The 20,422-nt window shown below is 39.0% G+C and overlaps 1 protein-coding gene across 4 annotated transcripts in view; it reads left to right on the top strand.

The window, feature by feature from the left end:
• The window catches only part of ddx52 (DEAD (Asp-Glu-Ala-Asp) box polypeptide 52), a 29,482-nt gene extending 9,639 nt beyond the window's left edge, over window positions 1-19,843 (top strand). Inside the window, exons 8-15 of one of the 4 annotated variants that reach the window (XM_048557102.2) lie at window positions 897-1,100; window positions 1,773-1,863; window positions 5,353-5,475; window positions 7,250-7,400; window positions 11,703-11,778; window positions 13,880-13,951; window positions 16,929-17,021; window positions 18,082-19,843. In XM_048557102.2, the coding sequence (XP_048413059.2) occupies window positions 897-1,100; window positions 1,773-1,863; window positions 5,353-5,475; window positions 7,250-7,400; window positions 11,703-11,778; window positions 13,880-13,951; window positions 16,929-17,021; window positions 18,082-18,178 (907 nt within the window). In that variant the 3' untranslated portion in view covers window positions 18,179-19,843. Of the gene's footprint in view, window positions 1-896; window positions 1,101-1,772; window positions 1,864-5,352; window positions 5,476-7,249; window positions 7,401-11,702; window positions 11,779-13,879; window positions 13,952-16,928; window positions 17,022-18,081 lie in introns of those variants that run through there. The other 3 variants (XM_048557101.2, XM_048557099.2, XR_009447297.1) reach the window with 3 other exon arrangements.
• The last annotated feature ends 579 nt before the right edge of the window (window positions 19,844-20,422 follow it).

The raw sequence follows: 20,422 nt of genomic DNA, 5'->3' as shown, positions 1-20,422 counted from the left end.
ATTTTCTTTAAACATATTTACCTTGCTGTTTAGCATGATTATGTAAAGTTAACCCAATTTTGGTGCACAAAACCCATTTCTTCTAAAGCCAGGCCTGACAAACTGGTTTAATATGCACTACCTTGGCTATGGAAATGCTTATTAGGTAAATTTCTTTAACTTCAGGAAAACCACTAGTTGCGAACTCAAATCAGAAATCCAAATTTACATTAAATATTAAAGCTATATATGTTTATAAATCATACAGATTTGCATCACAGTCAACCAATCTCATGGGCAGAGGCTTTGTGTCGCTTTTGCACAAGATCTTCTGTCAAGGATTGGCAATTGTAATGCAATGTCTCCTCAATTTTATCAAGTAGTGATTTACAGTCTATCAGCAGAAACTCTATACGCTAGACAAATAAACATTTTGAAGGTTGCATTTTAGCTTTTACAGAATTATTAAATTTTAGCTCTACCGTTTTTTCACTGTTGTTCCTGGTTCTTACAGTTAGTGAGTCACGAAAACAGTTTAACTGAGAAAGTCAGTCATTTGAAATAATACTATTGTTTCAGAAGCAAAGTTGAGCACTGTTCCATAATTGACGTTGCAAGTTTGGTGTTCACGTTTTTAAAAAAGCATTCATTAAATGTAAGTGGCTATTATCGTGTATAGCGTTATGCACTGTGAATAGTCGGGACTGCATTGCAAAGAATCTGGAACACCACACATCCTATCTCTAGATCAGCCAAATGAGTAGACATTTGAGTCTTTCCTATCTTGATTAGAGAAAATCTTTCAAAGGTGCAAGAATATCCAGAAACCACAGCTCAAGTGGATCGAAACAATATTTGGGATGTACTATGACAAACTGATGTATTGATTTTTTTTTTGTTTCAAAATTTAATTTTAGGGTGGAGTGGCTGGTCGTTGATGAATCTGATAAGTTGTTTGAAGATGGTAAATCTGGATTCAGAGATCAGCTTGCCACTATCTTCTTAGCATGTACATCCCACAGTGTGCGGCGAGCTATGTTTAGTGCCACATTTGCATTTGATGTTGAGCAATGGTGTAAATTGAACTTGGACAATGTGGTATCTGTGTCGATTGGCACGAGGTGAGACAGAAGGAACACCATCTATGCTAACCTTGAAAATTAACCTAATTTTACTGTTGTGTGTTGAGATTTTTTGCACTACTTGTACATTACATAAAAGAAGGATTATAGACCGGTTTTCTTCAAATGCTAATTTGTAACTAAAGTTATAGCTTTGGAGCAAATTTTCAAGGCCCTTTATCCATGGATATGTCTAAACACTGACTGGGCTTATGAGTAAAGAAGATGGACATCAATAGATAAATGATTACAGCAGATTTTGTACACGTCCAATGCATTGAATCTGTATGATTCCATCGTATGTACTTTAACTTGAGTAGAATTCATAAATGATGCACAAAAATCGTAGCTCCATATTGAGATTATCAGAAATTACAAATCTGTTGTATAGGGTGAGATCAGGGCTTTGCAAATGATTGACTTGTCCATTTGACTTTTTTTAACAGAAGTACCTCATGTTGCATATACCATTGTATGAATTATGTTTTGATGTTTTAGTTTGCAAGTTAAATTATATGTGGAAATATGATACAAGTTTTATGCTATTAGACTTTTGTCAAGGAATTATGTATTTTGTTTGAGCTGTCTATACTGGTGTTAAATGTCTTCCGTTATTAGCAATGGTTAGATTAATCTGGTTCAAAGTGTATTAATTTTTTATATTCCTTCTAGGAATTCTGCTGTGGAGACAGTGGAGCAAGAGTTACTTTTTGTGGGTACTGAAACTGGGAAACTGGTAGCAATGAGAGATCTAGTTAAAAAGGTACAAAATGAGTTGCGTATTAGATGCATTAGACCAGCACTACTATTTAATTTGACTGTTCAAAAATGGTTTTAAAGTTGAATATATTCCTAATAGTCAAAAAAAACAGCCTGCAGGAGCCCTTATCAAGCTGGACCCACTTGAATGATGTATGCTTGGATGTAAGCTATGGTTTACTTGAACAAAGTTAGCAGCCTTTACATTTAGAAGTTGGACTGTTGTTCGTGGTGAACCTTTTATATGGCTGATGCCAAAATCAGGTTCACGGACTTTGATGATACCATTTTGGACAAGTAGTTCTGATCAAAAATGCTTATTCGCTCCTAATTGGAGGACAACTATTGAGTATTCCAAGAGACTTCCGAGTGTACGTGTGATTTTTATTCCTCTGCATTCCACTATATGGCACCAATCAATAATGTACAACACTACCACCTTTAAAAGACCTGGTAAATAACTAGCTATTTAGCTATGTACATATAATTATTTAGTAAATGAAAATCCCCAGAGTCGAGTAATAGTCATCTCATTGGCTGATTTTTTTTCTTTTTTAAAGTGATTAGCCTGCCACTCAGTCTGTAAAGTGAGCATTCATTGATAATGTGTGGTATTGTTTGTACAAGGTAGCAAAATGTAAAATACTATCTCAGCAGCACCAGTCTCCGTATTGAGCAAAGCTGTGGATTAATGCCAATAGGACATGCTCTGTGGATCTTAAACTTGATGTAGACAGCCTGTTGGCCATGAAGTGAAATCTCATTTGGATTTCCTTCACATAACATTCTATTGACAACATTTTGCTTTGAGACCCATATCAAAAACCAAAGAAGCAAACAGCTTTGACCTACTACGCTACTTCCTTTCTGCTAAAACATAATTATGTCTGATCTGATTTTGCTGATGCAGATGCCCTTTCATCACCCATGTTCTCTGATACAATTCAGGTTGGCAGCTTCCATATTGCAGAATGTGGACATGTCTCAAAATGCCAGGTGGGAGCAGCAAACTCTACCAGTACTGCCTTACCCAGCCAACCACGTAGGAGATTTCAACAGCTACCACCGGGTACTCAGTATCCAACAGTGATGGTGAACAGGTCTTTGAGTGGGACTCCAGAATCAACTTTCCCAGATAGGTAGCCCTAAAGATCTGCAGCACAGAAAAGGGCCCTTTTGGCCCATTGTGTCCATACTAGTCAAAAAGAACCACCTGACTATATTCTAGTCCTGAGCACAGGGAACATTTCTTTTCAGCCAGATGAAGCCAGAAGTGCATACCTGACCGATGCTGGATCAGTTCCCTTGATGGTAAATTACTTGATGTTTAATTTCCACCATTATCTATTTCATCCCAAGTTTCTCTCTATAGCCTTTTTTCTGGCAACTTCCTCATTTTTATGGCCCTGCACAAATTTCTGCTGAAAACACTCTGCAATTTTTGTTAACGTCTCTTCCCCATTCCTTCCATTTCTTCCCTCCTTGCCTCCAGAGTGTTATTTGATGTCAAAAAGTAACTTAACAAATCATAATTCCTGATGTAGCAGGATCAGTGGCCTACTTCGTGCTGCTGTCCTTACTTGGGTTTACTGTCGGCACGGCAAAGTATGTGAGTCTGTATCTTGAGCAGTAAATTTGTTGTGCAAACTGGGTGATGGCGTGCTATGCTTTAGCACAAAGGCCGGGTGGGGGGTGGGTGGGGAAACTGCACAGTGCACTAGTCAGACCACAGCTGGAATATTGTGAACAGTTTTGGCTGATAGTTGGTATGGAGAGACAGTCGTATGATAAAAGGTTGACTCGTTGGAATTTAAAGAATGAGAGGTGACTTTTTCTGAAACAAACAGTATTCTTAGGGTCTTGATCAGATTGATCTTGGGTGATTTCACGCTATAGAAATTTGCTGTATCTGTACAGCAGAAAGTTCATGTTATCCAAAGTGTCCATTATTCATCAATCGCATTACAGTGAATTTGCATTCATGAACTATAGCAGAACTACCTGTATTAGGTATTTGATTCAAAATGACTCTTGGTGCAAACCTGAATTTATAATGGGAAAGCCAGCTGATTGGATTAAATATTCAAAGTCAGTAGGTCTCATGATTTGTATGGACATCAATATGTAGCATTATAGGATGGGGATCATGTGAGCATTCTTTTGATTGCCGGAGCAATTTGAGGTTCTTGTAGTAGCATGACGTGTTTTATTTGCATCTGTATTTCATATGTTTGATAGATGAATATCCATTGATCAAATTAAGTAGCTAAATTCTTTCACGTTCGTGAGAAATTCGTTTTTAATCTATGGTTTAGCGCAAACATCAGTTTCCACCTCTTTTCCCCCCTCTCCATTTTTTTTTCACTGTCAAGAAGCCAACACCCTGCTGGGGAAGAATCTAGCTTTTTTTTTAAAAAGGAAATATTAACCTGCCCAGGCATGGTGCGACTCCTACCTGGGCAGGTGGGATTCGAAGCCAGGCCTTCAGGGCCAGAAGTAGTGACACTACCATTATACCACAAGGAGCCTAAGAAACCAGGTCCTCTTTTCTTTCTTTGTAATTTTAGCAATTTGTCACCAAACCACCTGAATAACTAATTGTTAAGTAGCAAATAACAAATGCTGCCTGCCTGCCAATGCAGTATGGACGAATCAACTCCATTTTATTTTTACATAGATATGCAATATATTCATTTACTGCTGTGAATACTGATCCTTTCCTGTCTTGTAGTTATTTTTAATCAACGTACTCGGGCATCTCCAGGCTGGTGGGGCTTGTACCCAGAGGTAGGGACATTATCACGGCACCACAAGAAACAGCTTTTTTTTTAGAAAGTGAACCCACTACCTAATTGTCAAACACCCTACTAATTAAATAACAAACACTGCCACCAGGAGCAGTGTGACTATAATATTTTAAAAATCCTTGTGTACAACTTTCATGGGTTATGGTATTATTTTAAAGGAGTGAATCTAGTTATTCTGTTCAGAAATGTTAATGTGTCTCTAGGGCAGATGGGACTTGAACACAGGCCTCCTTTCCCAGAGATAGTGACACTACCACTGTCCCATAAGTGCTCTCAAACCAGCTTTTTTGTTTTTCCCTCACACAGCATTTTTCCTCTTCCTGTTCCAAATTTAAAGCAAGAAGGAAGAAAAAGGATTTATTAATACCTGTATTTTTAATCAACTTGTTCAGATGTGTTATGACACAACTCCTGGAGCATATGGGACTTGAAACTGGGCCAGAAGCCCACTACCAAATCACCCATATCGCTGGCTAAAGTAGCAATTTGCAAGCACCGTCACATTGCAGCAATAGCAAAATAGGGGGAAGGTGAGAAGAGAGTGAGGAAACTAAATTAAAATGGATTGGAAAGGGAAATAATATATTCCAGCCCCACAGTGACATCTTGTTCTAAGGATGTTGAGGGAGTTAAAGCAGTTCTTACTCTGACACATCATGCTTTTATACCTTTTCTTCTCCCCTCAGGGGTTTTCACCTCCAGTGCTAGTTTTTGTTCAGTCTATTGAAAGAGCAAAGGAACTCTTTCATGAGTTGATCTACGAGGGCATTAATGTTGAGGTTATCCATGCAGAAAGAACTCAACAACAGGTATAGTCACTTTCCTTTTCTTTGGGGGAAACCACGCAGAACTAACCAAGTTAACATTTGGAATTAGAAAACTGACTGAGCAATTAATGATCGGTTAATTAGCTTTGCGCAACCTCTTTTGAAGAAAGAAGTATTAGAACTGCTCATTTGTATGCTGAAATAGTACTGATAATTATTCTGAAAACAGATTATTTAAAGCATTGGTTGAAAATCTAATTATACATTATTTGTGTAATAGGTTAACGTATTTCCGGTCCAGGTTTGACATGGTTAGCACAGCCAGACAAGTGCTGTCTTGTTTTCTCTAGGATGTTTTGGGAATGGGCCACTGCACAGCTTGACACCAGTGTTATGTGTGTTCTTAATTGTAATAAATGGACTAGCTCTATTTTGAAGAAACTTCTCATTGGTACTGGTTTTCAGATTTCACGTTTCTGATCCAGAGCCAAATAACCAGCAGATCTCTGACTATGGTCTGTTTAAGTTTCCATAGGTACCCATGTTTTTAAAAAAAATCATATTTTTGGCTTAAAAGATTATAATTTTTCATTGTATTCCATGTAAAGTTAACCTTAGTTTCTCATTGTGGCTAGGCGAAAGACAGGCCAGTAGTGAAGGCACCAACAAAATAGACTTTCACTTGTTAGAGGTGTGTTGTTTTTTTTTAATAGGGAGGAACTAAACACTTTTTTAAAAAGAAATTGTCCACCATATTTGCTATTGTTCTTAAGTGCACACTTGTTAGCCAGGTCACTGGGCTCTTCCACAGCCCAGCCAATCAACAATGGGTTTAAACTTGATTCCTGTTTCCTCAGTGAGGGGTTTAGCTTTGTCATTCAACACTAACCCCTAAATCACAAACCTTTTTCTCCTTGCTGGCCTTCCAGACCAAGCGAGCAGAGTCTTGTCAATGGACTGGTTCTTTCTTTTAATACGTTCCCACTGTACAGCCATTCTCAGACTTCCCTTTTGTTCTTGCCAGTTTTGGAAATGGTAGAGGCAGTTAGCCCATAGTTGGGGACAGTCTCTGGTTTGGGGGGGGCGGGGGTCATTGAATTTCAAGTTCATCTGGACTGCCTGCACCTTTTTTTGGATTTGAACCTGACCTCCATTACAACATTAAAATGGTAGTGTACACAGTAGTCTGTTTATACAAAATAACTCACAGCTTCTGTTAAGATTTTGTTTTGCTATTAGCTTCATGGTGAATGGGATCATTCCGTGTTTGTTAACCTGTCATTTAAGAGTCAACCCCTAAGTGTTTCTTAAAATACTTTTTTCAAAAATCTAATTTTTTAATGTAAGTATATATGGTACATGTGACTAGGGTGTCGGCTGAAACACTGGATTTAGCAAAAGTACACTCAGGCTGGGGCAGGGAAGAAAATCAGGCAGGCTTTATATCCCCTCTATTGGTTGGAAACTGATTTTGTGGATTAGACTAAGATTGCACATCCCACTGTGGCAGAATAGCCTCTTAGTACTAGGTATCAAAGCTCAAACACCAAACCTTGTTGATATGCTACATGACTTCCAAGTCTACAGTTGAACTTGATGCCTTATTTTCTAGCTTGACCCTTTTTTTTTGTATAATGTCTTCCTGATAGGTTTTTTATAAAAGAGCTAACAATCATTGCTTTTGCTGATCCAAATTGCAGTTGGGTATCCAATGGACCTAGAAAATGTAGCATTGAATTAAAGCTTGCTTCTCCTTTTGTGAATGTCTCTTTAGGCTTTACAGCAATTTGTTTCTATTTTCTCCCTCCTCACTCAGAGAGATAATGTAGTATGCAGCTTCAGAGCCGGAAAAATTTGGGTCCTCATTTGTACAGCTCTCATGGCTCGTGGTATTGATTTTAAAGGTGTAAATCTAGTCATCAACTACGACTTTCCAACTACTGCAATTGAGTACATTCATAGAATTGGTATGTATATTGTTATATCTCTACATTACATTAAGTGAAAATCAATTCTTTATAGAAAAGGAAATACTTTGGAAAGTGCTTGCTGAGTATTGTGAACATTGTGGAGCTGCATAGTGCTTTCTAGCCATTTGAACAAAATATCCAGGGAACAGCGTCTTTTTAAAACTCCAATTTTAATGCATAGCTTCATCTTAAATCCAACCATATTAGAAATAGATCGTGGAACAGAATAGAACAGAATCCCTACAGTGTGGAAACAGGTCATTCGGCCCAACAAGTCCACACTGCCCCTCTGAAGAGCACCCTGACCTGACTCATTCCCCTACCCCTGCATTTCCCCATGTCTAACCCACCTAAACACTATGGGCAATTTACCATGCCCAATCCATCTACCCTGCACATCTTTGGACTGTGGGAAGAAACCGGAGCACCTGGACAAAACCCATGCAGGGGCGAATGTGCAAATTCCACACACAAAGTCACCTGAGAGTGGAATTGAACCTGGGCCCCTGGCGCTGTGAGGCAGCAGTGCTAATCATTGAGCCACTGTGCAGATCCAGCATCTATCACCAATCTCTTCTCTATTCCCTCCCATCACCCGCTTCTGCCTCACCCAGCACATGCACCTCTTGTTCGTGGATTTAGGTAATGAAGAGCCAAGAGCATAAAAGTTTATTCAAACAATTGACACTGTGGACACTTCTTTTGCATGTTGGATTTATTTTGTCCAGTAATTGTGGTAAATATGGCCACCTTCTAACTGTAGGGGCAGGAGGGAAAAATTGGCTTGTTTTGAAAATTGACCTCCTTGAACCCTCGTTGCCTGAGGGAATAGGAGAGTAATTTAGGTCTTGGTATGCAGGGGCAATCAAGGGGAGCTCCATGTCTCATTGCCATCCCTCATTATCAAAATCTATTTCATGCTTCTACCTTTTGTTTAAATCTCTGCTTATTGGCATAATTGGAATTCCGATAAGCCCAACCCATACTTGGATTATTAGTTATGCAGCAAAGTGATACGTGCTACAGTGTTATTCTGTGTAAATTAGGCTTTATGCTTTTACGAGCACAACAGATCCTCGACCAATGTCGTCTTTAGTTCCATGAAAGCTATGTAAAAGATTAAAAGTAAAACATGAACATAAGCAAAATCATAATATTGACAGAAAATAAGTGACTTGTAAATTTTGCTACTATTAAAAAGTATAATAATTGGCTCCTATTGAGGGTTAGTGGTAGGGATTAGCTAGCAATGGCGGCCATTTAAAGCTGTGCAACTCAAAAGATCCTGGTTTATGTTGTTTCTCACTCCCTCGCACTTTGTGCTGTGTGTACTGCTGTTTGGCTGTGATGGCCTCTTTGACCCTGCCTCGGGAGTGGAAAAATCAACCAAGCTTCCAATTCCTGATTGGTGTCCAGTGACCTGGGTTGGAATTGCACGTGTGGACAGCATTAGCCTGAGCTGCTCGGTCAGCTCTTGTTGTTTAGCATCTAGAAAACTCATGATGCAAGCAAAATAGCAGAGAGCATCTGTGAAACTGTATCTTTGAAGGGAGAATATCAACCTTTAAAATGTGCTTTTTGTGCAACAGTCAGCAAATCCTGCACATCTTTTAGGGTCTGTCATCTTGTACTATGAATACCATCTCTCTTTATAGCAGGACCATTGCATCAGCTACGATAGATTTTTAATAAGCTAGTAACATTCACTGTGCAGGTACAATCTACAGATCTCTGAGAATTCTCCTAATGGACAGACACAAAGGTGATTGGTTTTTTTTAAAAAAGCTTTATTTCTATCGAGGTGAACCTTTTGAAACACTAATATGTGACATTTCTCACAACAGTGCTTGTATTTACATATTGTATTCAAACATTGTAAAAAATGTTTCACTCAGTTAATTACACTCAAAGCGCAGCGATATTTCGACAAATACATCAGCTATCTGCACCAAATAGCTTGCTAACAATGCTGATGAATGGTTTTTAAGCATATTGGCAGTGGGAGAATTGTTAACGAGAGTATCGGGAGAATGTCTTAGTTAATAGTGCGAGATAATTACTCAAGCTTTCTTGGATGCAACCCCTCTCACCAAAAGGCAAGAGCATCAAATGATGCCGCACCCACTAGATACTGAAGTACAACATCAGGTGAAATGATTATTTCTGATTAGGAGGTGAGAATACTGCCAACTAACCTTAAATGGGAGGAAAATGAGCACCTTCTCTGAGACCAGAACAGCAGGTTTATAATTCATTCTGCCTTTACATGCTTCAGTGGTTAGTTTTAAAATAGCATTGTGTAGCCTTTTGGAAGTACATCTCCTGATCAGAGTAGCATGAGTAGCTGAAAGGTGTAATTAAAGTGTTTTTTTTAAACTTGTCCTTTCTCTTTCTTTCCTTCCCCAACCTCATTGTGAATGTTATGAATCAAATCATTTATGAAACAGTGAATTTAGAGTTCCTTGCAAATCAAGTTTTGTAGTGAGATTACTGCAGTGACCTGATATTTGAGCACGGAATTAATGTGGAAAGGGAATGTCTATTGGCCCACTGGAGCAAATCCATTTAAAATAAACCTGTGGTCTCCCTATAGTGGCACTAACTAGTAAATTTATTCCAAGGATTTTTGCCCCCACAAACACTACAACGTAATATGTGACAAACATACTACTTTGGAAGTCAATGTCCTGTAACGGTTGTAGCAGTGTTCTGAATAGACCTTTCATCTGTTATATATTTGCTTTGAGACCACAGTCCGTCCGTCCTTACCTGTCAAGTTTGATACTTGTTACTCTTAACTCAGCCCTTTATACAACATGGCTGCTTTGTAGTCCTTTTGTGTTGTGATTTAGGACTTGATAATCTCCTGTCGTCAGTGACACATTAATTTCTAATTTCCACTCCAAATATATCTGTTAAGCTTTTGTTTATTTTTAAACTCTGCTTCAAATATACCATCACAGCATTTTTGAATTCTGATTTAAAAGTCATGTTGGATTCAACATTGACTCTTTCCTTCACCTTAGATGCCACCAGACCTCAATTTCTGCAGCCTTATGCTTTTATTTGTGAGACTTTTGCTTTTGCTATGACTTTGTTTTTGGTAAGGTCCCATGTAAAAGATTAGCATGTAAAATTAAAGCACACGGGATTGGGATTAGTGTACCAACATAGATAAACAACTGAATGGCACACAGGAAGCAAAGAATAGGACTAACTGGGTCTTTTTCCAAGTAGCAGGGAGTGACAGGTGTGGTACCACAGTGAGCAGTGCTTTGACCCCAGTTATTCATGATTTATGTTAATAGTTTTGAGGGAAATAAACGTAGTGTATCCAAGTTTGTAGACAATTCAAAGCTGGCTGGTAGGATGCCAGGATGTGAGGAAGATGCAGAAATGCATTGGTAAATTGGACAAATTTGAGTGAATGGGCAGCTGCATGGCAGATGAAATATAATGTGGACAAGTGTGAGGTTATCACTTTGGATGGAGAAATGGTGATAGACTGGTGGGGGTGGAGGAGGGCAGGGTCTATAACAAGTCCCCAGACACCAGTTGCAGAAAGTGAGCATACAAGTACAGGAGACAGTGAGGAAGGCAAATGTCATGTTGGTCTTCATAGTGAGAGAGGGTCAGGGATGTCTTCCTGCAGTTGTACCAGGCCTTGGTGAGTTTACACCTGGAGAATTGTGTGTAGTTTTGACCTTCTTTACCTGAGGCAATACGTTCTGGCAATGGAGAGAGTGCACCAAAGGTTTACCAGACTGATACCTGGGAAGACAGGACTGACTTATGAAGACAGACTGGATTTGGTAGGACTATATTCACTAAAGTTCAGAAGAATGATGAACATGTCATAGATACCTATAAAAGTCTAACTGGATTAGACAGGGTGAATGTAGAAAGAATTTTCCCAATAACTATGGAGTCCAGATCTAGGGTCATCGTTTGAGGATACAAGATAGGCCATTTAGGACTGACTTGAGAGGAATTTCTCAACTGAGTGTAGTGAACCTGTGGGATTCTCTGCTGCAGAAAGTGGTTGAGGCCAGAACATCAAAGCAATTAAGGAGAAACCGGGCACTGAGCTGGATGATCAGCCATGATCATACAAAATGGCAGAGTAGGCTTGAAGAGCAGAATGGCTTACTCCATACCCTGTTTTTATGCTACTCTTAGGTATTTTTCTCACTTTGCATAATATTGTGGAATAACTATACAGGGAATGAGAACTAATACACATTTATTATCTTCTATATGAAATAATAAATTATGCTGATGAGTGCACTTTTTATGTAGGACGGACTGGAAGAGCTGGTCATCGAGGAAAGGCTATTACATTTTTCACAGAAGATGATAAGCCACTTTTGCGGAGGTCAGTTTGAAAATGTGTGCAGTAAGCCAGAAGTTCTGTTTACTGGAGTAAAGCTACCCGTTGGGTACTTTTTTTTTATTGTTCATTCATGGGATGTGAATACATGGGCAATGCCAGTTTTCAGTGTCCATAACTGATAGTCTTTTGAGAAGGTGCTGCCACTGATGTAGATACTCCCACAGTGGTGTTAGGGAATATTTTGCGAGATTACACCCTTGCTTTCTTTTAATAGGGGTACATCTGAGGAAAAGGGGGGAGAAAAAGTGCTTATTGGAATCTGTTTTAAATGCATGTGCATTTCTTAAGGCAGAGTAGGAGTATTGTGAGAAGTATAATTGAGCTGTCTCTTACTGTGATTAAAATGTTCTTTTTGTATATTGTTAGTGCTCACTGGCTATTGAAATATTGCTTGCATTGTGTAAATGCTACATGTTCTAACAATCCACTGTATAACGAGAATACCAAGGCTGCTTGCTTTTTCTGGTTTGACATCTTAAAAAGTGACAACCAATATTAGAGAGAGGCAATGTCAGTTTTGCTCCAGTGAACTGTTTACCATTGAGGAAACAATACAGATCAGGCTTTTTGCAATAAATTTCTGTCAAAGCTTGGGCTCTTATCCCAAAAGTGCAGTGTTTTATGGTTTCAGAAGATTCCTTCTAAAACTAATAAGCCTATATAAAATGAAAGTAGTGAAAGAGCGCCACTGACTTTCTAAAGTTATGGCAAAAATCTTAAGAGTTGCCTTTATACTTGTGAGCTGTTTATATGTGCTGCAATCAGAAATACTGATTCATCGCTTAGCTTAGTGACTCAGTGAATCAGCATGAGTTTTAGATAGGTGCTGCAATACTGTAAACAAATTGTTCTATAATTCAACTCTCCTCAGAGTGGTTTAGTCCAAAGCCCTATTTTTTAATATTCAAGCAATTTAGAAAGAAAGTGCTGACCTGTGTATGTTAATTCAAGTTTATGTTCTCATGACTGTGTTTGTTTGTTTTTCTAAATTCCTCTGAGGAAGTATAATTGAATGATTTATTATTTTCACTTGCATTTTAGTGAATAATATAGTAAAATACAGTGAAAAGCCTTAACAGTTGCCGCAATCCAGCGACCTTTTGAATAGTTTAAGAATAAAAGGGATAAAATATGTAACTGAAAGAATACTGAGCCCTCCAGCTCGCCAATGACATCTGTGCCACCACCCCACCTCCATTGCCTCATCTATGCCACACCCACCAACGTAGGAGTTGCCGCTCTTCAGGCACCATCTTTCACTGCTGGGCCCACCTCGCCACCACTGCTGATGTCAGGTCCCCAGCTCTGCGTTCATGAAATTGTTTCATGAGCCTATGATTTTATATAAGTGTTGTGATGTACTGTCTCCTTTTGGACTCTAATTGGAGCATGCACCGTTATTTTACTGTAATATAAACTGTGCCCATGTGCCACTTACTTTTATTGGCTAGAATACAAAGTCAACCAGAACAACGAAGTTCTGCAGTGACAATGATAAATGATCACTGTAGGAATCTGTCAATTTAATTGTGTGCCATAATTAATATTAAAGATATTTTGCTTGCGTAAACTAGCATCTTGGGACGTATACTCACTTTTATGAATTTAGACAGATTATTTATCGCCATTCCAGTATTGAAATTGTTCATGCAACAGTGCTGACTGTCTAGATTTCTGAGCCTTAAGAATAGAACAGTGCAAAACATAAACTGTAGCTGTAATTTTTAATCTGAGTCAAAACTATATCTGGCATCATTGCGAACATCTTGTCACTTGGTTTACCGAGTTTTAATTTACAGAAACATTTGGCAGTCACTGATCAGCCCACATTCCTGTTCATAAAATTCAGAGCGAAAACCTATTAATTGTGTGAAAAACAAGTTCCTGACTTGTCTTATGTTCTTAGTTTAACAATCTTCTACTGTGATGGAATCAAGGAGTTGAATGAGCTCAGCGGTTCTTACTTGATACTTGAGCAAAATGAAACCTGTGCCGAAAATATCATGGCTCTTGGTAGTTGACATTAGACTGACTTAAAGTTTCCAGAAGTGCTCAGTTTTTTTTTTCTTTTCTGTTCAATTAGTGTAGCAAATGTTATCAGACAAGCTGGCTGCCCTGTACCAGACTATATGATGCAAATAAACAAACTGCAGAGGTAAGTGCCTTCAATTTAAAAAATGGTATACTTACAGATATTATTAAATGCTGTGCATGGCTGTTTGAGACTAGGGGATGATTTGGTCTTGGTGAGTGGACTGGGTCGCAATATCTGGCATACTGAGTTCTATCAGTTGGCTTGTAGAGCTGAATTGCTATGCTGAACATAGAACGTTACAGCACAGTACAGGCCCTTCAGCCCTCGATGGTATGGCAGGTCGGCACAACAATCTGAAGCTCATCTAACCTACACTATTCCATGTACATCCATATGCTTGTCCAATGATAACTTAAACGTACTTAAAGTTGGCGAATCTACCACCGTTGCAGGCAAAGCATTCCATACCTTACTACTGTCTGAGTAAAGAAACTACCTTTGACATCTGTCCTATATCTTTCACTCCTCAATTTAAAGCTATGGCCCCTCGTGCTCACCGTCACCATGCTTGTCTCTTCCAAATGAAAATCCAAAAGCTCTGTGGATGCTGGAAATCGGAAGCAAAAACAGAAATTGCTGAAAGACTCAGCAGGGCTGGCAGCATCAATGGAGAGAAATCAAACTTAACATTTCATGTCCTTTGACCCCTTAGAACGAATGATTTGGGGGATTTCAATCTGTACTCACTTAGGAATGTAGAAAGTTTGAACTTCTGGCTGTTTAATGTGCTTTGAGATTAATTATTTGACATGCACCTCCCCCTTATTGGTGTTAGCAATGACTATCTTTATTGCGATGAGTCAGCTGTTGTTCATATTGACTTTTGAGAATTAGCATTTTAAATGGCTGCATTGACAAATTTACCCTATTTTAAAAGGCTGTCCTTTAACACATGCATTAATTATAAAAAGGGGTTTTATCAGCACACTTTTTATTTACATTTTTTTTATCATCCCCCGCCCCCAACCCTGCCTCACTTTCCAATATTGATCAGTCTGCTCTACGCCCCAATCAATGCTGCTTCATCATGTGCCATGGAGAATCGTGGCTGGGAAATCTGAGGTTGAATCTTTCTCTCTGTGAAAATAGCTTGCTTCCCTTTTGAGGCTGAGATTGTAGACGGAAGACTTATCACGCATCTCCATGTTTTCCATTTCTTCCACCAATTTTGTTTTTAGATATAACATACCACTGCATTAGTTCAACATTTCACCCTTTGAAACATTGAAATTGATGCTTTAAACCCAATTATACAGAGGTGCAAGTTGTAAAATTGTAGAATTGACTGATTAATTTAAAATAGATCAGTGTTACTGATCTATTGTCATCAGATGATGTAGTCCAATATGTATTATCTCAAATGTGAAGGATAACAAATCACTGTACACATCAGAATTGATATTTGTCTTGACATCTGTGTTTTCTTGAGCACAGTGTTTGTTTGGCTTTTTATATCATTTGCTGTTGAAAGTACAGTGGGCTTTTAACCTAGTAATTAATGAGTAAAGCAGAGATGGTAAATCAAACCTCCCATAGCAGGTGTGATTTCCAAACTTGGTTGATTAAATCTGAGGCAAATAACTTGTACCAATAATGGTGATCAGAAAACTACAGGATTGTCATGAAAGTCTATTCATTTAACTTCAGGGAATGAAATCTGCTGTACTTCCCTGGTGTGGCCTACATGTGAATTCAGGCCCACAGCTAAGTAGTTGACTTTTAACTGCCTTCCCTGAAGTGGCCCAGCAAACCACTCTGTTGTAATCACAAATGGAGCTTGCCACTAATTACTCATGGACAACTAAGGTTGGGCAATAACTGCTGACTGCCAGTATCACTCCATGTCATGGATTATGAAGTAAAAGATGTAGTAATTTTGTTCTCTGGGTAGGTGTTACTGTTATTTCTTTCGTCTAGAAATATCATACCCTTAAAAGTTCTAAATATTAGCAATTGAAAGACCACAAGATGTTAGAGGAAGTCGGCTGTTGGGCCCCATTGAATCTCCTCTGCCATTCATCCTAAGCTGATAATTCTCAATGCTATTATTCTGCCACTTCCCTATAAACCCTTATTTCCTTACTGTAAAATTCTGTATATCTCAGTCTTGCAGATACGTAATGACCCAGCCTTTACAGCCCTCTGCAGCATCAAATTCCATTCCCCTTTGATAGACAAAGTTCCTCCGAATCCCCGTCCTAACTGGTGACCCTTTACTCAGAGATTGTCCTCTGTTTCTCCATGTGGGACAGTCTAGAACCAGTCTCTCGACAGCTACCATGTCATGCCCCAAGAGCCCTGTACATTTCAGTAAGGTTCTTCTAAATTCCGATTAGTAAAGTCCCAACTTAATCAACTGCTCCTCATACACAAAAAAAATTTCCTTCTGTACCTGAAATCAACCTTAGTGAATCTTCCCTAGACTACCTCCAGTGTCAGTATATCTTTCCTTAGATAGGGGAACCAAGACTTTTCACAGCATTTTTGGTGTCGTCTGTCTAGTGATTCCCACTCTGAATCAAACTCCCAGATATATTCACTTGGCTTTTGCCTTACTTGGGGAAAGTCTCCACACCCATTGATTCTGCTCCTTACTGACCATGATGTTCAGAAATCAAATGTTGTGGATGAGCTTCTGTTGGAAAAATATAGATAATTGATAAAAATATAGATTAAAAATGCCAACTATTACATTATCAAATGTTTCATGAGTATTTTTTCTCCAGCATAATCTATCTAAAATACTAAGACCAAGACTATTCTGTGAAATATGTAAATAGAAGAAAAGTAGCAGCTCAGTGTCTCAAACAGTCTCTGCAAAAACAGCATTGGTGTAGCAATCCCCAGAATGGGTTTGCACTTCATTCCTTCTGATGCTACAATTTTTAAAAATGCTTTGAATCTGAAACCAGATGTCATATAGTTAGCTCATTGTTAGTACAAATGTGCATTTCATAAAAACATTTATTTCACTTACTGCATTGATTGACACTGCCACTGATTTGTATTAATGGCTACCATCTCCACTTCATTACAGTAAACAAAAGAAAAGATTGATCAAAAATCCAATCAAACGAGCAGATATCAAGACCACACCAAACTACTTCATAGAAAGGACTGCCAGGAGGAAGTAAGATTTTATTTCAAGTTTTATATATTTACTTTTGGATCAAGCCATGTGAAATTAGGTAACAGTATTTAGAGTAATGCCTCCTTCCATTTATCTTTGTGTGGCCTATTCATTTCACCATGTACCTCTAAAAGGAACAATTTAAGAGTGCCTTTCAGCTTGCTAGCTATATAATTACATGCATGACTAACAAGTTTGTATTATTTCTGGTAAGTCTGAAATGGAAATAAATTAGTCAGTGTACCATCTCATTTTGAAGTGAGAATTTGCAGTTTGTTCTCCTGAGTGTTGTATCAGGTTGTAGGTTTGGAAGACTTCACAACGGTGAACATAAGTGTTCATGTGTTTTAAAATGCACTGTACACCATTCCTCCCCTGAAAATTCAAGTACAGAATTATGAGGAAGAGGTACTCTTCTACAAGTGGATGGGATGATTGAGAGTTTACAAGCTAGAATGTTGGTCAAAGTTATGTTTAATGTATTACTGAATTATTGCCTCTAGTGTGAAGATAAAATTACTAATATCAAGGATGCTTTTACCACGTTACAAATTTCAGAACGATGATGGGTGAAAGAGTTACATGGCGTACGAAAATGACCCACAGTAGTGGAGACAATGGGTGGCATGTAATCACTTTGATTCAGACGTTATGAGAGACTAACCATATCGACTTCTAAGAGTCTGCTTTAACATTGGAGAATTATGCAGTGGTAATTGTTTGAAATCAAATGGAAGAATTTAGTATGAAGTAGCATTAAAGTTTGCTTGAATGTGACAGCTTAGATTATCCATTGTCCAATTGGGATGCCAGCAATTTGTTAGAGTTGAATGTGTAATGAGGTGCTGAACTGACAGTGAGTTCAAATTATCATGATTACTATGATATAAATGTATCAGAATAGGGAGTATTTGTCTGAAGATAGTTATTGGAAAAATAATTTGAATTTTAATGTCTAAACGGAAATGTAGGAAGAAAATGTTCCTGTACAGGTGATTTGTGCTTTTTCTCAGTACACCAGCTTTGGTGAAATTTGATCTCTATACTGTTCTGTTCTTAGAAAAATGATACAGAAGAGCAAGAAGAAGAAAAAAGAAAATTCCTGTGCAAGTGTGTCAGCTACCAGAACTAAGCAGGTTGCCACTGACAGCCGATGAAGTGCTGCTGGAAGTGTTCAAGACTGCTTTCTACAGTTGAGAAGCAGAGCATCGGATAGCCACTTGTACATCACCACAGGAGCTGATGCTGAACATTACTATTGTTCACCCTCGCATTTTTTTTAAAAAGGCGCTTATCTAATTTTTTTTAAAACTAAGGTCTTTTCGAAGCCGAGTGTTTTGGGATGATACTGCAGCTGTGGTCACTTTTTACATTGTATGTTTGTGCCTTTAGAAATAATCTGGACCTGTTTACCATTGCAGCCTTGAGGGTGTGAGGATATGGTCTTCACACACACTGAAAATGTCATTTCTACCTGGAATACAGAATATTGGAGTTTGGGAGCACTAAATTATCTTTCTCAAACTGCTTTTGTATGGAAGTTACTGTGCAAACAAATAGTTACTGTTATGACAGTGGAAACAAATATCATTGGCATAATTTAAGACCTAGTTAAGTTGTGATTTAATCTTCAGTTTCAAAAAAGTCATGATTTGTTTAATTCTAAGAGTCTGCTGTTAATGTAAGGAGAGAAGTTTTATACCAAAACTGTGACCTTTATCTTTATCTCATTGTCTGAGATGCAGTGTTTCTAAAATTAAAAACGTTTCATTTAACATTTTTCTGGTTTTTCCAATGGATTATGTATTAAAGGGAGACTAGCAGAGTAAGACTAACAACGTGGAGTCAATTTCTGCACCGGCTGAGGTCGCAGTGAAGGTCCCAGCTTTTAAACCTCTTCCTACACCTGAGATACGGTGACCTCCAGTTAAACTCACTACCAGTAATCTCTCATTAGACAGATTATTTTAGAACACTAGACAGAATATTTATTGTCCATCCCTAATTGCCCAGTGGCCATGTTACAATGTTACAAATTTCAGAAGGATGGTGGGTGAAAGAGTTACGTGGTGTACGAAAATGACCCACAGTAGTGGAGACAATGGGTGGCATGTAATTGAGAGTCAAGCACAGTGCTGAGTGTCTGGAATCTCACACAGGCCAGACCAGGTAAGAGTGGCAGTTTCCTTGCCTAAAGGGCATTAGTGAACCAGAAGTTTTTCCAACTCATCGTCATCACTAGACTTTTAATGCCAGATTTTTATTGCATTCAAAATCCACCGTCTGCCCATTCTGGGGACCTGGGTTAGAACATTACCAGGGTCTCTGGAATAACACAAACAAAGTTGCTGGAAAACCTCAGCAGGTCTGGCAGCATCTGTGATGGAGAAAACAGTTAATGTTTCAGGTCAAGTGACCCTTCCTCAGCTGAGCTTTTTCAGCAACAAAAACAAAGTTGCTGGTTTACAGCATCCACAGTTCTTTTGGTTATTCTCTGGATTAACAGTCTGGTGATACTCCAAACTCCAATGGCTACAAGCCTAGCCTGAACAACCTTTCCTCATGGAGCATACACGAGTAAGGACAACTGGTTTAATTTACCACTTTGTTCTTATGTTCACCTTTGTTCCTGGCCTGCTGCAGGCTTCCATTGAGGGTCAATACAAATTTAAAGGACAGTATCTTATCCTAAATTTCAGCATTTTTAAGCTTTCTGGATTCAAAATTGAGATTAACAATTTCAGACACCAACTGTCCCACATCTGGATTCTAGATAATAAAATGTGAGGCTGGATGAACACAGCAGTTCCAGTGGCATCTCAGGAGCACAAAAGCTGACGTTTCGGGCCTAGACCCTTCAGAGAGGGGGAGGGGGTGAGGGTTCTGGAATAAATAGGGAGAGGGGGGAGGCGGACCAAAGATGGAGAGAAAAGAAGTTGGGTGGAGAGGGGAGTATAGGTGGGAAGGGGATAGGTCAGTCCAGGGAAGACGGACACGTCAAGGAGTTGGGATGAGGTTAGTAGGTAGGAGATGGAGGTGCGGCTTGGGGTGGGAGGAAGGGATGGGTGAGAGGAAGAACCGGTTAGGGAGGCAGAGACAGGTTGGACTGGTTTTGGGATGCAGTGGGTGGAGGGGAAGAGCTGGGCTGGTTGTGTGGTGCAGTGGGGGGAGGGGACGAACTGGGCTGGTTTTGGGATGCGGTGGGGGAAGGGGAGATTTTGAAGCTGGTGAAGTCCACATTGATACCATTAGGCTGCAGGGTTCCCAAGCGGAATGAGTTGCTGTTCCTGCAACCTTCAGGTGGCATCATTGTGGCACTGCAGGAGGCCCATGATGGACATGTCATCTAAAGAATGGAAGGGGGAGTGGAAATGGTTTGCGACTGGGAGGTGCAGTTGTTT

This window comes from Stegostoma tigrinum, chromosome 27, assembly GCF_030684315.1.
Source record: "Stegostoma tigrinum isolate sSteTig4 chromosome 27, sSteTig4.hap1, whole genome shotgun sequence".
NCBI lineage: Eukaryota > Metazoa > Chordata > Chondrichthyes > Orectolobiformes > Stegostomatidae > Stegostoma > Stegostoma tigrinum.
This window is presented reverse-complemented; position numbering and strand designations above follow the sequence as displayed.